Source organism: Phoenix dactylifera, chromosome 10 (assembly GCF_051530095.1).
Source record: "Phoenix dactylifera cultivar Ajwa chromosome 10, Ajwa_hap1_PhDact_Kaust_v1.1, whole genome shotgun sequence".
NCBI classification, from domain to species: domain Eukaryota; kingdom Viridiplantae; phylum Streptophyta; class Magnoliopsida; order Arecales; family Arecaceae; genus Phoenix; species Phoenix dactylifera.
In genome coordinates this window covers 9917265-9931173 of record NC_143199.1, presented here as the reverse complement: position 1 = coordinate 9931173, position 13909 = coordinate 9917265, and the positions used below count along the sequence as shown (strand labels likewise).

Sequence of the window (13909 nt, the reverse complement as noted above, 5' to 3'; positions counted from 1 at the left end):
GCAAGTTGTTTATTGATTTTATTTGGAATATGCATATTTGGATTAGAATAAAATATATATGATTTTGTAAAGACCTCTAACATGTTTTGGATTTGGACTCTCAGCTAGACTATATTATCGATTCGGTTAAACTTTGGTACTTTGACCATTCTGGGACTTGATTAGTATGGACTTGCTCCGTAGGGGTTAAGTGTGCTAAAATGGACTTACTCCGTTGGATTAAATATGGTACTATGGACCTATACTGCAGGGGTTGAGTGCTGTATTATACACCTACTTTATAGGGGTTAAATGCGGTACTTTGGACCTACTCTACGAGGTCTAAATGTGATATATGGGCCCTGCCATAGAGATGATGCGCTAATAGTTAAAACAATTTACAGCATACCATACTAAATCAGATGGTACAGGGCGTACTATACGATTTTGGTTCAGTACCGGTATGTGGTAGGGGGGAGGGGGGGTACCGACACTGTATATCGAACTGGACCTTGTACCGAGGTACCGACATAGTTATAAGATAGCATCGGTATGGAGCCCAGTACCGAGACGGCGTACCTTGAGTTAAAAGGTTGTTGAGTTGAACATGATATTTTCAAATTGAACTTAGTATTAAGAATATGAGTATTTGAGCAATACTGGATATTCTAGATTTGTTTGGTATTATGTAATGCTTTTGTTTATATTGCATATTATCCATAAATTTATTTATTTAATTTATTATGTGAATTATCTAGTTAAGTTGTTCATCATTACTTATTGGGTTGTTGAGCTTGTTATCTGATGTCTTCTTTCCTTACAGATTTAAAGAATTGGTCATTGATAAGGTACTCTATAGATGTGTATTAGAAGCAAGAGCCGATCGTGAGGTGTAGCTCTGATTTAGTATTGCTTTCATAGTTTGGTATAGAAACATTTATAGGTTTCTTATTTTGATCAGTGTTTGAAGAATAATCGATGTAAAACTCTCATGAACAAAATTCTGAACGTCTCTTGTTAGTTGGATTTATTAATTATTGGAATTTGGATTTTAGTTGCTTTGGTTGTATTCGGTTGAATTATTATGATATCATGATGGTAGCGTTGCATGCATATGGGAAAAGAGCACTATGAGTATGCGGCAATTGCCATGTCCCTATCTCGTAATTTCGGATCCGGGACATGATAGATCCCATCATTACTTACTGGATTGTTGAGCTTATTATCCGATGTCTTGTTTCCTTACAGATTTAAAGAATTAGTCGTTGACAAGGTATTCTATAGGTGTGTATTAGAAGCAAGAGCCGATCGTGAGGTGTAGCTCAGAATTAGTATTGCTTTCATAGTTTGTCATTAGAAACATTTTATAGGTTTCTTATTTTGATCAGTGTTTGAAGAATAATCGATGTAAAACTCTCATGAACAAAATTCTGAATGTCTCTTGTTAGTTGGATTTATTAATTATTAGAATTTGGATTTTAGTTGCTTTGGTTGTATTCGGCTGAATTATTATGATATCATGATTATAGCGTTGCATGCTTGTGGGAGAAGAGCCCTATGAGTATGCGGCAATTGTCATGTCCCTATCTCGTAATTTTAGATTCGGGACATGATAGATCCCATCATTACTTACTAGGTTGTTGAGCTTATTATCCGATGTCTTGTTTTCTTACAGATTTAAAGAATTAGTTGTTGACAAGGTACTCTATAGATGTGTATTAGAAGCAAGAGCCCTATGAGTATGCGGCAATTGTCATGTCCCTATCTCGTAATTTTGGATCCGGGACACGATAGATCCCATCATTACTTACTGGGTTGTTGAGCTTATTATCCGATGTCTTGTTTTCTTACAGATTTAAAGAATTAGTTGTTGACAAGGTACTCTATAGATGTGTATTAGAAGCAAGAGCCGATCGTGAGGTGTAGCTTAGAGTTAGTATTGCTTTCATAGTTTGGCATTAGAAACATTTTATAGGTTTCTTATTTTGATCAGTGTTTGAAGAATAATCGATGTAAAACTCTCATGAACAAAATTCTGAATGTCTCTTGTTAGTTGGATTTATTAATTATTAGAATTTGGATTTTAGTTTTTTTGGTTGTATTCGGCTGAATTATTATGATATCATGATGATAGCGTTGCATGCTTGTGGGAGAAGAGCCCTATGAGTATGCGGCAATTGTCATGTCCCTATCTCGTAATTTTGGATCCGAGACATGATAGATCCCATCATACTTACTGGGTTGTTAAGCTTATTATCCGATGTCTTGTTTCCTTACAGATTTAAAGAATTAGTCGTTGACAAGGTACTCTATAGATGTGTATTAGAAGCAAGGGCCGATCGTGAGGTGTAGCTCAGAGTTAGTATTGCTTTCATAGTTTGGCATTAGAAACATTTTATAGGTTTCTTATTTTGATTAGTGTTTGAAGAATAATCGATGTAAAACTCTCATGAACAAAATTCTGAGTGTCTCTTGTTAGTTGGATTTATTAATTATTGGAATTTGGATTTTAGTTGCTTTGGTTGTATTCGGATGAATTATTATGATATCATGATGGTAGCATTGCATGCTTGTGGGAGAAGAGCCCTATGAGTATGCGGCAATTGCCATGTCCCTATCTCGTAATTTCGGATAAGGGACATGATAGATCCCATCTCAAAATTTATTTTGTTCTAAAATAGTAGCAAAAAAAGTCATATTTTTGCTTTGTGGGCTTCTCTTATTTTATCTCCCTTAAAGATAGAGCAAAGAATCAAGTGATGTGTAAAAATAGTAGGAGTATTATCTCCTTATTGGAGTAAAAAATTTTAGAGATTTTTCCTAAGAAATTGTGCTTTCTTGTAGAGTTGTGTGATGCAATTCTAACCTAGGTGTGGTGCCTACGGGATTCTAAATGTGGTGCCTGGAACATCTGTCTTTTTTTCTTTTTCTTTAACTACAACACCCTAAAACCTCAAATTCAGATTTGATTCTGTCTCCACTAAACCCTAGCAACCATGATACGCTATTCTGTACCAAATCGTACGGTATTGGGCGTACCAAATCGTACGGTATGGGGAGTACCGTACCATACCGCTTTGGCGTTGGTATACGGTATAGGGGCGTATCGATACTCAATATGCCGAACCAGCTCTGTATTGTACCATGTCGACATAGTGATAGCGTGGCACTAGTATGGGGCCCGGTACTGAGACGGTGTATCTTGTTAATAACCAAAAGCAACAAAACCCATATCCACTCATCCATCAATTATCCTTTAAATTCACAAAACAAACAAAAATTTTAGGCTTTTTTTGCATGGATACCCTTCTAAATATCGGATTTTGCACGAATACCCTTCCAAAATTGCTATTTTTATGTATACCCTCGTAAAACTCTGTTATTGTACAATTGCCCCTAATATAATGGTTGTTCTAATGATGTTAAGAAAAAACCATATTTATATTAATTAAAAATAAAATATTTTTTTAAAATTACGCTACTGTCCCTGTCTTTTTTTTCTGCTATTGGGATTGTGATCGTGATTGCTTGTATACCCATATAAATATTTCTATTTGCACGTCTACCCATTATGGATATTTTAGTCATTTTAATTTGATACCGTTAATTTTTTAACGGCATTAGATAGCATGGGTACATATGCAAAGACAAGAATAAAAAAAGGTAGAATAGCAAAACAAGTGTTTTAAGAGGGTATACATGCAAATATCAATTTTAGAAGGGTATTTATGCAAAATTTGATATTTAGGAGGGTATTCATACAAAAAATCCAAAATTTTGTTCCCATTTTTTCTACTTCCAGCTTACTTAAAACCCTTAAAACTGCATCGTTTTGCTTTATTTTGAACCCAATTCGCTCCCCATCCATATAGCAACATAAACCTCAGCTTCTTACACAATTTTCCTACCCTTTTAGCTCAAAACTGCCCATTAATCATCCCTGAATTTTCCATAATCAAGTCTGTCCTACATTAGAAGTTCTATATATATTCTTGTCCAGATGATGGATCCATTATCATGTTTACCATTATGCAATGAAACATATCAAAAGCTTGTCACTTTGGTTTAATTTTAATGTCAAAAAGGAGAAATTATAATACATTAGGTAAAATATCTTATGTAATTGGTGCCAAAATTGGTATTCGCTCTAATTCTCTTGAATTGACACAAAACAAAGTACTGGGAAGATAATAATCATGCATGATGGAAACGCAAGTTGAGACACAATCTGGGCATTCACATTGTAGCAGCAGAGCTAGACATGTCACCTTAGTCATGAATAAAAATGGACTCAGATTGGTGACTGATGGATGCAAACTTCATTCGTCTTGTATCAAACCTATTATGTCAATTTTTTTTTTTGTTTTATTTTGTAATTTAGTTCATGTTATTATCAGTATTCTTATACAACATTATATTATTATTCATTGTTTCTGAGAGGTTACTGAACAATCTGATTTATGATGCGATTTTCCAACTTGAGTCACAGATATGACAATATTGGCATGCCTGTTATCATTCAACAGGCAGTTTATTATGTGGAAGCAATGCTTCATTTTGGTGTTCAGAAACCTGAAGAGTACTTTTGCCTGATATGTTGAACAGGTTACATGAGAAGTTACGGAAGGCTGAATGTAGAAAAGGAGCTTCATTTGGTGCTCTGTTTGGTTCTGCCCTTTATCTTGGAACTATATCCAGGAGGAGAGTTTACTATGAAGCTATAAAATATGAGAGAGAACGCAATGCAGGCTATGTATCACCATTTGGATACTCAGCACCTACTGTTGCAGCTGCAATTGATGCTGTTTGTTCGATGGAGGTACGGTTCAAAAGAATGAATTGTGTTGGAGGTTATGTGCGCTAAATTGTCTAATATTGTTAAATACTTATTAAAGTTTATCGTCTTGGATTTCATCATTCTTTCTTGCATGCATCTCAAAGTGCAACTGATGTGTGACAGTGGTATTGGCTCTTGGCTTTGAAATGCCAAAAATGCAATGAAGGGATATATCCTATACGCATTTGGAGTTGGAAAAGCTATTTAATTCAGGTATTTGGTGGTATTTCTTCATGAACTTTTTAGGTGTACTTTTCCTGCTTTATTTCCTTTGATGTTGACCATGCACCAGGTAGCATCAGAAGTAAGGTTGGTTGTACTGGTATGGTGCGATACTATGCCTTGCTGTGTTCTAGGGCATACCGACAAAGGGAGATCTAGAGAGAGAGGGAGAGGGAGAAGGAGAGAGGAAAAGGGAGGGAGAGGGAGAGCAAGGAAGGGAGGGAGAGAGAGGGAAACTTGAACTGAAGTCGGCTGCTGACTTCAGTTCAAGTAGGCAAAATAAAAAATGGCGCCTTGTTTCGGAACAAAATAGGGGTCATTGTTTTTGACGAGGGCTTTTGTCCCTTCCACCATCTCTCTCGGCCTCCCTCTCCCTCCGTCCCTTTCTCTCTCTCTTTTCCTCTCTCCTTCTCCCTCTCCCCCTCCCTCGCCTGCTTTATCGAATTGAGGGGTGGAATTATGCCGGTCCGCTTTTGGTATGGTTTGGTACACCCCGAACCTGGCGGTTGCCCGATTCGGGGTGGTACAAGTGAATGCTGATCAGAAGTTTTACAAATCTTATAATAGAGAAGTGTAGGCTTATATTTGGGGATAATAATATAAGAAAGATGAATATTCATGTTATGCAAATACAGAAAGCAGTTTGCAGCCTTGTTTTTCTTTTTTTGAAACAAAAAATTCTGAATACACATTTTATGAAGCGAGCCATGTGGAGAAGTCATCACAATATTAAATCTTATCCCTTTTGCTAAAAAAATCCATTGAGTGAATTTTTGATTTATCAGAAAAGTCTGCATTATGAATTCCTTGATATCCTGCATGAGGATATCAAAATAAAATCATGATTGATAAAGGAGCTTGAGTGTAGTTCATACTGTTTCTGTTGTATGATAGCGATGTGGCCCATGCCAGTAAAATGGTCCTAGGTCTGACTTGGCACATAAGCTGATACAAAACTGGCTTGGGATTGCATATTGAGTTTCTGGGTTGATTTGAGTTTTGAAACCACTTTATTATTCTGGCAGAAAATGTTGGTTTTCCATAGTGTTGGGTAGATCTAGCTGTAGGTTCTCTTGGCAAATATTGACATATCTGAGCCCAGCTTCAACATGACCAGTGGGCCTGTATTGCATAGGATTTGCTGTCAGCTTGCTATTTTTGTGCAGGATTTTGAATGTGTAGGCACTGAAGTTTGATCTATATGTAGGAACTGTCTTTGGAAACCAAATCTTCTTCAAAATTGTAAATGTTAAAGCTTGCTTGTTTCATACTCAATGTACATACACTTTTTGCAAGACAACCATGTATATATTTGTCAGTATATTTTTATTTGGTCCTTGAACACAATACCTCATGCCAGTGTTGTAGCACTAAATCTGATCCTTTTTGCATGCAACATAACCCATTTGTTGTTGGGCTTAAAATGTGATACCTCCCAACAATGTTCAACATCACATCTGCACCTTCCTGAATATAGCGTTGCCCAAACCATCATTAGTTTGGTCTTACAATGGGCCCATCACCCATGCTTGTGTCTTCTCCTACACCTTCTGCGTGTAACATAATGCAAACAATTGCTATCTGGTCACCTGGTCTTGTGATACTTTAATACATGCTTCTCCTGCTACCCTGCCTGGTCAAGGCTATCCTCCAGCCTTCTTTTAGCACGATCACATTAGCAAAAGATGCTAAGTTGTCCTCCCACAAAAAAAAAAGAAAAACGTGTAGGGTTTTAGCATGTTATAATGCGCAGCGGAAGCTAGGGATTTTAAAAATTTCTTAATAAAGTCCCTATGCATGAAACCCTTTTAAGCCTAGATCACCTTAATGATTACAATCAAATGATATAAAATAAATGCAGAATTAGTAGAATACCTCAAACGCTAATCCAAAGTGTACAATTTTCACGAGGCGTCCAAGTGTCCGCCCTCCAATGGTGATCCACACGAAAACTTGATCAAGACTTTAGCTCCAAAGACTTTTGATCCTTAATGCAGAATTCTTCTAAAGAACTCTAATGGCTTGCTTTCCTTCCTTTCTATTTTCCTTTAGCCTTCTAAAATCACTTCTAATCCTTTTGTCCTAAAGAAGACCACCTTGTCTTGGCTTAGGACACACTAGAAGCAATGCTAGAAAGAAAGAAACTAATGTAAGAAAGAAAGAAAAGAGGAGTGGGGTGGAATTGGAATGATGAAACCCATGGAGTGCTAACCTATTTATAATAGGTGTAGGGATGCATCTCCAAGGGATGCATCCCATCCACACATCCTCTCATGAAAGGGCATCATCTAAAGGGCCATATCAAATAAGAGGAGGTGCAGATCAAGTGAGGAGGTGTATCAAATGATATGTCCTTTCATGTGGTGCCATATTTTGACCAAGTCAACATCACATGCTAATCACATGTCCATCACGCCTCACCTCTTGATCTTTCGTGATGATGATCCAAGGGCTCCAATGCAAGGCGCCATTCACTTGACCCATTATGTCTTCATCCAATGGTGGGATTAAGATCCAATGGTCAATTATGGTAGCCATCCTCTAACCCAATCCAATTGGGTTAAACCAACTCTCCATTATGTCTTCATCCAACGGTAGATCAAGATCTAACGGTCTAGATTGAATGATTTATTAAATCTAATCCAATTAGACTCAAACCAAGCCAATTAGGTGCCAACTCTTGGCTAACCCATATTAGAATATGATCTAATCAAATTAGATCAATTAAGAATCAGATTCGAATCCAATTCGAATCAGATTCGAATCCAATTCGAATTAGGAGCTAAGGTTTGCAACACCTGCTAGGATGTTTATCTTGCAAACATGATCTAATCCAATTAGACCCTTGATAAGTTTTCTTGTGTGTGACCCATTGGGTTCCATACTTAGCCAGCAATAGGTGTGAGTGCGAGTTGACCCAACTTGATTAGAACTCTTCTAATCGATTTAAGTCCAAACTGCGCGAACCCGAACTTAACAATTAGAATCCTTTCAAATTGGTGATCGAATTAACTCTTTAATTTGATCAAACCTATAAAACAAGATTGACGTCTAGCAACGTGTCATGTCTACCCGGAAAATATGGAATTTGGTTGAAATACCAAAAATACCCTTCAGTGGCAAGTTACCATGCAATTCAATCCTTTAATCAAACTGCATCCCAAAAATGCATATGAGTATGAATATATGTCAAACTCAATTTCATATTCATATTTTTCTCAATCTTTTAATGATAATTCAAATAATGAAACATTAGAAACTCTTTCTAATTTTCATTCTACTTTGATCAAAGGTTTCCTGAATTATCATATGATTAGAATAAATAGGATGCTATCTTCTCTTACTAGAAGTGATTAATTCCTTGTTGACCTACTCATAATCTTCGTACACAATTCACCATATCCAGAAGACCTCGTACATAACTTATTGTCATGAATGAGTGTAAACCAAAATATGGGTTCATGTGCACAAGATACCATGGTGATCTCAGGTCATAGGATCAGTTGCACAACTCCCACTAAGAGAATCATCTTTTGACATGTAAGTAAGACTTCATAAGATTTCTCTTTGTAGGTCAATTCAGTGAACTCATTCCTCTAATGAGCACCCACATCTTTGTATTAGTGTCTCCACACAAATGATTGTGAGATCAATCATCCTCTGCATCGAGCATACATAAGACATGCCAGTCTTTCCGGTAATCATTGATCCCCGACTCAATGTACCAATGACTGGGAATATTTAAGATTAGGATTTTAGGATTTTAAGTCTCACTAGTATGATCTCATCATAGTCTTAAAACCATTGCCCTAATCTAAGGAGTTTATCATAAATATAATCAACAGCATATGATAAAACATAACGCCTTTATTCATATTTAAATGTCATGTACATGATTTGGACAAATCAAAAGAAAAAACCTTTCGCAATACATATTGCGATTGGCTTGTAGGGCATCTACTCTTTCAATCTCCCACTTGCACTAAAGCCAATCGCTCTTATATTTTATCCCCATACAATCGAGGTGGCGATCGAACTGCTGTTGTGGTAGAGCTTTAGTGAACGGGTCTGCTAAGTTGTTCTTTGTGTCTACTCGTTCAATGACTATGTCTTGTCTCTCGACGATCTCTCGAACGAGGTGGAAGCGTCTTAGAATGTGCTTGGATTTGTGATGAGATCTTGGTTCCTTTGCTTGAGCAACAGCTCCAGTGTTGTCACAATAAACTGAAACTGGTCCAGCAATCTCAGGAACTACTCCCAACTCAGCGATGAACTTCTTCATCCAGACAGCTTCCTTAGCGGCTTCACTTACAGCGATGTATTCTGCCTCAGTAGTTGAGTCAGCTACAGTTTGCTGCTTGGAACTCTTCCAGCTCACTGCACTACCATTTAGGGTAAAGACATACCCTGAAGTGGACTTGCTATCATCTGGATCTGATTGAAAACTAGAATCAGAAAATCCTTCTAGTTTCAACTCAGATCCTCCATAAACTAGAAAAATATCTTTAGTCCTTCTTAAGTACTTAAGAATATTTTTCACAGCTATCCAATGATTTTCTCCTGGATCAGCCTGGAATCTGCTTGTTATGCCTAAGGCATAAGCAACATCAGGCCTAGTACATAGCATAGCATACATAATTGATCCTACTGCCGAAGCATAGGGAATAGAATTCATTCTATTCCTCTCTTCAGATGTCTTAGGAGACATCTTCTTAGAGAGACGTATGCCATGACTCATAGGTAAGTAACCTCTTTTACTTCCTTCCATGCTGAATCTTTTTAGCACACGATCTATGTACTTAGACTGGGACAAGCCTAGCATCCTTTTAGATCTATCCCTATAGATCTTTATACCAAGTATATAGGATGCTTCTCCCAAGTCTTTCATGGAAAAGCTTTTTGATAGCCAAGTCTTGACCGATTGTAACATTGGAATATCATTTCCAATGATTAGTATGTCATCTACATACAATATTAGGAAGACAACGGCACTCCCACTAGTCTTCTTGTACACACATGGTTCATCCACATTTTTGATAAAACCAAACTCTTTGACTGTTGTATCAAAACGGATGTTCCAACTCCTCGATGCTTGCTTTAATCCATAAATGGATCTCTTAAGCTTGCATACTTGATTTGCTCTCCCACTTGAGACAAATCCTTCTGGCTGTGTCATGTAAACCTCTTCCTCAAGATAACCATTAAGGAAGGCGGTTTTGACATTCATCTGCCAAATTTCATAATCATAGTATGCAGCTATTGCAAGCAAAATCCGAATAGATTTAAGCATGGCAACTGGTGAAAAAATTTCATCATAGTCAATTCCTTGCTTTTGCCTGAAATCTTTTGCCACCAATCTAGCCTTGTAGGTTTCTACTTGGCCATCTGCTCCAATCTTCTTCTTATAGACCCATTTGCAACCTATAGGGTTAACACCTTCTGGTGCATCAACCAAAGTCCATACTTGGTTGGTATACATAGAGTCTATTTCGGATTTCATAGCTTCTATCCATTTGTTAGAGTCATTACTCATGATAGCTTCCGAATAGGTCAGAGGATCATCATTTTCGATGATATGGGCTTCATCATTCTCAATGATAAACCCATACCTCTTAGGTGCATTTCGCACTCTATCTGACCTTTGGAGAGGAGATGTGTGTTGTGGTTGTACTTCATCAATGGGTACATCTGGTTGAAGAATTTCTTGTGTTTCTATTTGTAGGTCTTGAACTTCATTAAGTTCAATTCTTCTTTCACTGCCCTTTTCTAAGATAAACTCTTTTTCTAAGAAAGTGGCATGCCTACTAACAAATACCTTTTGTTCAGTAGGGTGATAGAAGAGATCCAATACTTTCTTTGGAATAACCTATAAATGTACATTTATCTGATCTAGCACTTAGCTTATGTCCAAAATTTCTTTTGACATATGCTTGGCAGCCCCATATTTTAAAATATTTAAGATTGGGCTTTCTACCTCTCCATATCTCATATGGAGTACTAGATACAGATTTTGAAGGTATCCTGTTTAGCACATATGTAGCAGTTTCTAAGGCATAACCCCAGAAGGAAATAGGAAGATCTGTAAAGCACATCATAGACCTTACCATATCTAATAGAGTACGATTCCTCGGTTCAGCTACACCATTTAGTTGTGGCGTATACGAAGGTGTCCATTCAGAGAGAATGCCCTTTTCTTTAAGATGATTTAAAAATTCACTAGAAAGGTATTCACCTCCTCGATCAGATCGAAGAATTTTAATACACTTTCCGGTTTGTTTTTCAACCATACTTTGATACTCTTTAAACTTATCAAAGGCTTCGTATTTATGTTTCATAAGATACACAAATCCGAACCTTGATAAATCATCAGTGAATGTGATGAAGTAAGAGTATCCACCTCTAGCTGGAGTTGTCATAGGACCACATACATCTGTATGTATAAGTCCTAATAACTCACTTGCCCTTTCTCCATGTCCAGTGAATGGAGACTTGGTCATTTTTCCCATAAGACAAGATTCACAAGTTCCTAATGATTCATAATCATAAGGATCAAAGAACTCTTCTTTGTATAACTTGTTAATTCTTGATTCACTTATGTGACCAAGTCGGCAATGCCAAAGGAGGGTATTATTCACTTCCTCTTTCTTTCTTTTATTGCTTTTATTAATATGAAAGACATTGTCATTAAGTAATAAAACTAGAAGACCATTTTTCATAATGCCATTGCAAAGATGCTTATTAGAAAAATAAATAGAGCAACCATTGCCCTTTCCATTAATTTCAAAACCTTTCTTTAACAACAAAGGAATGGAAATTACATTTCTAATAATTTTGGGCATATAATAACAATTTTCTAATTGTAGGAGCTTTCTCGAAGGCAATTCCAAGTTGTAGGTTCCAACAGCTTCAGCCTGGATGGACTCTCCTCCAGCGCCATACAGCTCGAAGTCACCTTTCTTCAAAATTTTAATTTTCTGTAGTCCATGCAAAGATTTGCAAATGTGAAAACCACAGCCGGTATCCAATACCCATGAATTTGAATTTGAAGAACTTAATGACAAGTTGGCATGTAACATAAACATACCTTTTGATGCAACTCTTGCATCGGTCTTCATACTTGCAAGAAAACTCTTGCAATTCCTTTTCCAGTGGCCAGCTTTGCCGCAATGAAAACAGGTACTTGATCCGGAGTTTTTCTTTCCTTTTTTCTTTTTGATGCTACTCTTGGGGTTCAATCGTTTCTTAGAACCCTTATTTTCCGATTTCCTCATAGAGGTGCTATTTATAAGAAGGAGTGGACCTTTATCCTTCTTAATATGCCCTTCAGCTGTTTTGAGCATATTTAACAGCTCGGGCAGGGAGGTGTTCAGCTTGTTCATGTGAAAGTTCACAACAAACTGAGAGAATGAATCAGGCAGTGATTGCAGGATCAAATCCTGACTGAGCTCACTATCCATAGCAAAACCTAATTGAGTTAATCTGGTGATCAAGTCTATAACCATAAGAACATGGTTTTGCACTGGAGTTCCTTCATTCATTCTAGCACGGAACAACTGCTTAGATATCTCATACCTAGCAGTCCTGCTTTGTTCTCCATACAACTCTTTTAAATTGAGAAGTATGGATTGAGTGTCCATGCCTTCATGTTGCCTCTGTAATTCATTGTTCATAGAGGCAAGTATGATACATTTGACAGTCACACTGTCATTTTTCCACATCTTATGTGCGGCAACCTCCTCTTCTGTAGCATCATCCCCTAGATCTCCAAGATCAGGGGTTTCAAGTATATAGGAAATTTTCTCCTGAGTGAGTACTATCTTTAAATTCCTCAACCAGTCCACATAGTTTGGTCCGGTCAACTTGTTGGCATCTAAGATGCCTCTTAGTGAAAGTGAAGAAGCCATTTAATAATTCTACATATGCAAGAACAAAACTAATATAAGCAGACCAATCATGATGACATGTTTGCAACTAGATAAGGACTTTAATCTAATTTGTCTCCTACTATTTTTATCGAATATCATAGCCCTCCCCTATGATAAACGTGAAAATATAATTTTTCTTAGTAGGGTTGAGATCCTAATTCATCATAAAAAGCCTTGTGTTTACACAACAAACTCTTATGAGTTCAAAGGTAGGAAACTCTTTCCAATTGCATCTCATGCAATTCTCAACTTTATCTTGTCCTCTTAAAATACTTATTGCCTTGTGTTAGAACAACAAACAATAATATTTTAGTTAAGTCAAACCCTTCATTTCCATATAGTCATATTCGAATAATATTGCCCTTGTGGTTGCACAACAAGGCAATATATTAAAATATGCCATAAGCATCTTAATGCACCAAGACAGTATAACATCAGTCCCCATTGCAAGTCTTGTGTTAGCACAACAAACTAGCATGGATCTTGACATAATAATATCGAGGCATGAAGGAAGGCTATCAATAGTGTTATATCAATATTAAGCTTATCCATAATAGGCAATCAAATAATTGGCCAGGTAAGCAGGTGGGAGGCTCCCCTTACTCAGAGAGTAAGGTCCTAATTAAGTAACCACCTTTAGTGCTTTCCTTAGACACCAATTAGATTAATTGTTCTAGAATGGGTTAGCTCAAAGTTTTTCAACACTATGACTTAATATAATTTTTATTGAGGGCTTACTAGTCTCTAGCACATTCTTTAATTGTAACATACATTTAACATATCTAAAATAAACTATTATGCATCATGGCTATCTCATAGCATGTATAAATCATAAGCAATTAATTAACATGCTTCAACATATTTTCATATGGAAAATTTCATATCATGATATTTTATTACATAACATATCATATATTAATCATACATTTCAGCATTTCTCTAAGCA

At 36.7% G+C, this 13909-nt stretch overlaps 1 protein-coding gene across 5 annotated transcripts in view; it reads left to right on the top strand.

Annotated features, from left to right (window-relative positions):
- Positions 1–13909, top strand: part of LOC113461687 (uncharacterized) — a 66587-nt gene that overhangs the window by 7846 nt on the left and 44832 nt on the right. For all 5 annotated transcript variants that reach the window (XM_089925682.1, XM_089925679.1, XM_039120963.3 and 2 more), the window contains exons 5-6: positions 4585–4798; positions 4940–5029. In XM_089925682.1, the coding sequence (XP_089781808.1) occupies positions 4585–4798; positions 4940–5029 (304 nt within the window). The remainder of the gene's footprint in view (positions 1–4584; positions 4799–4939; positions 5030–13909) is intronic.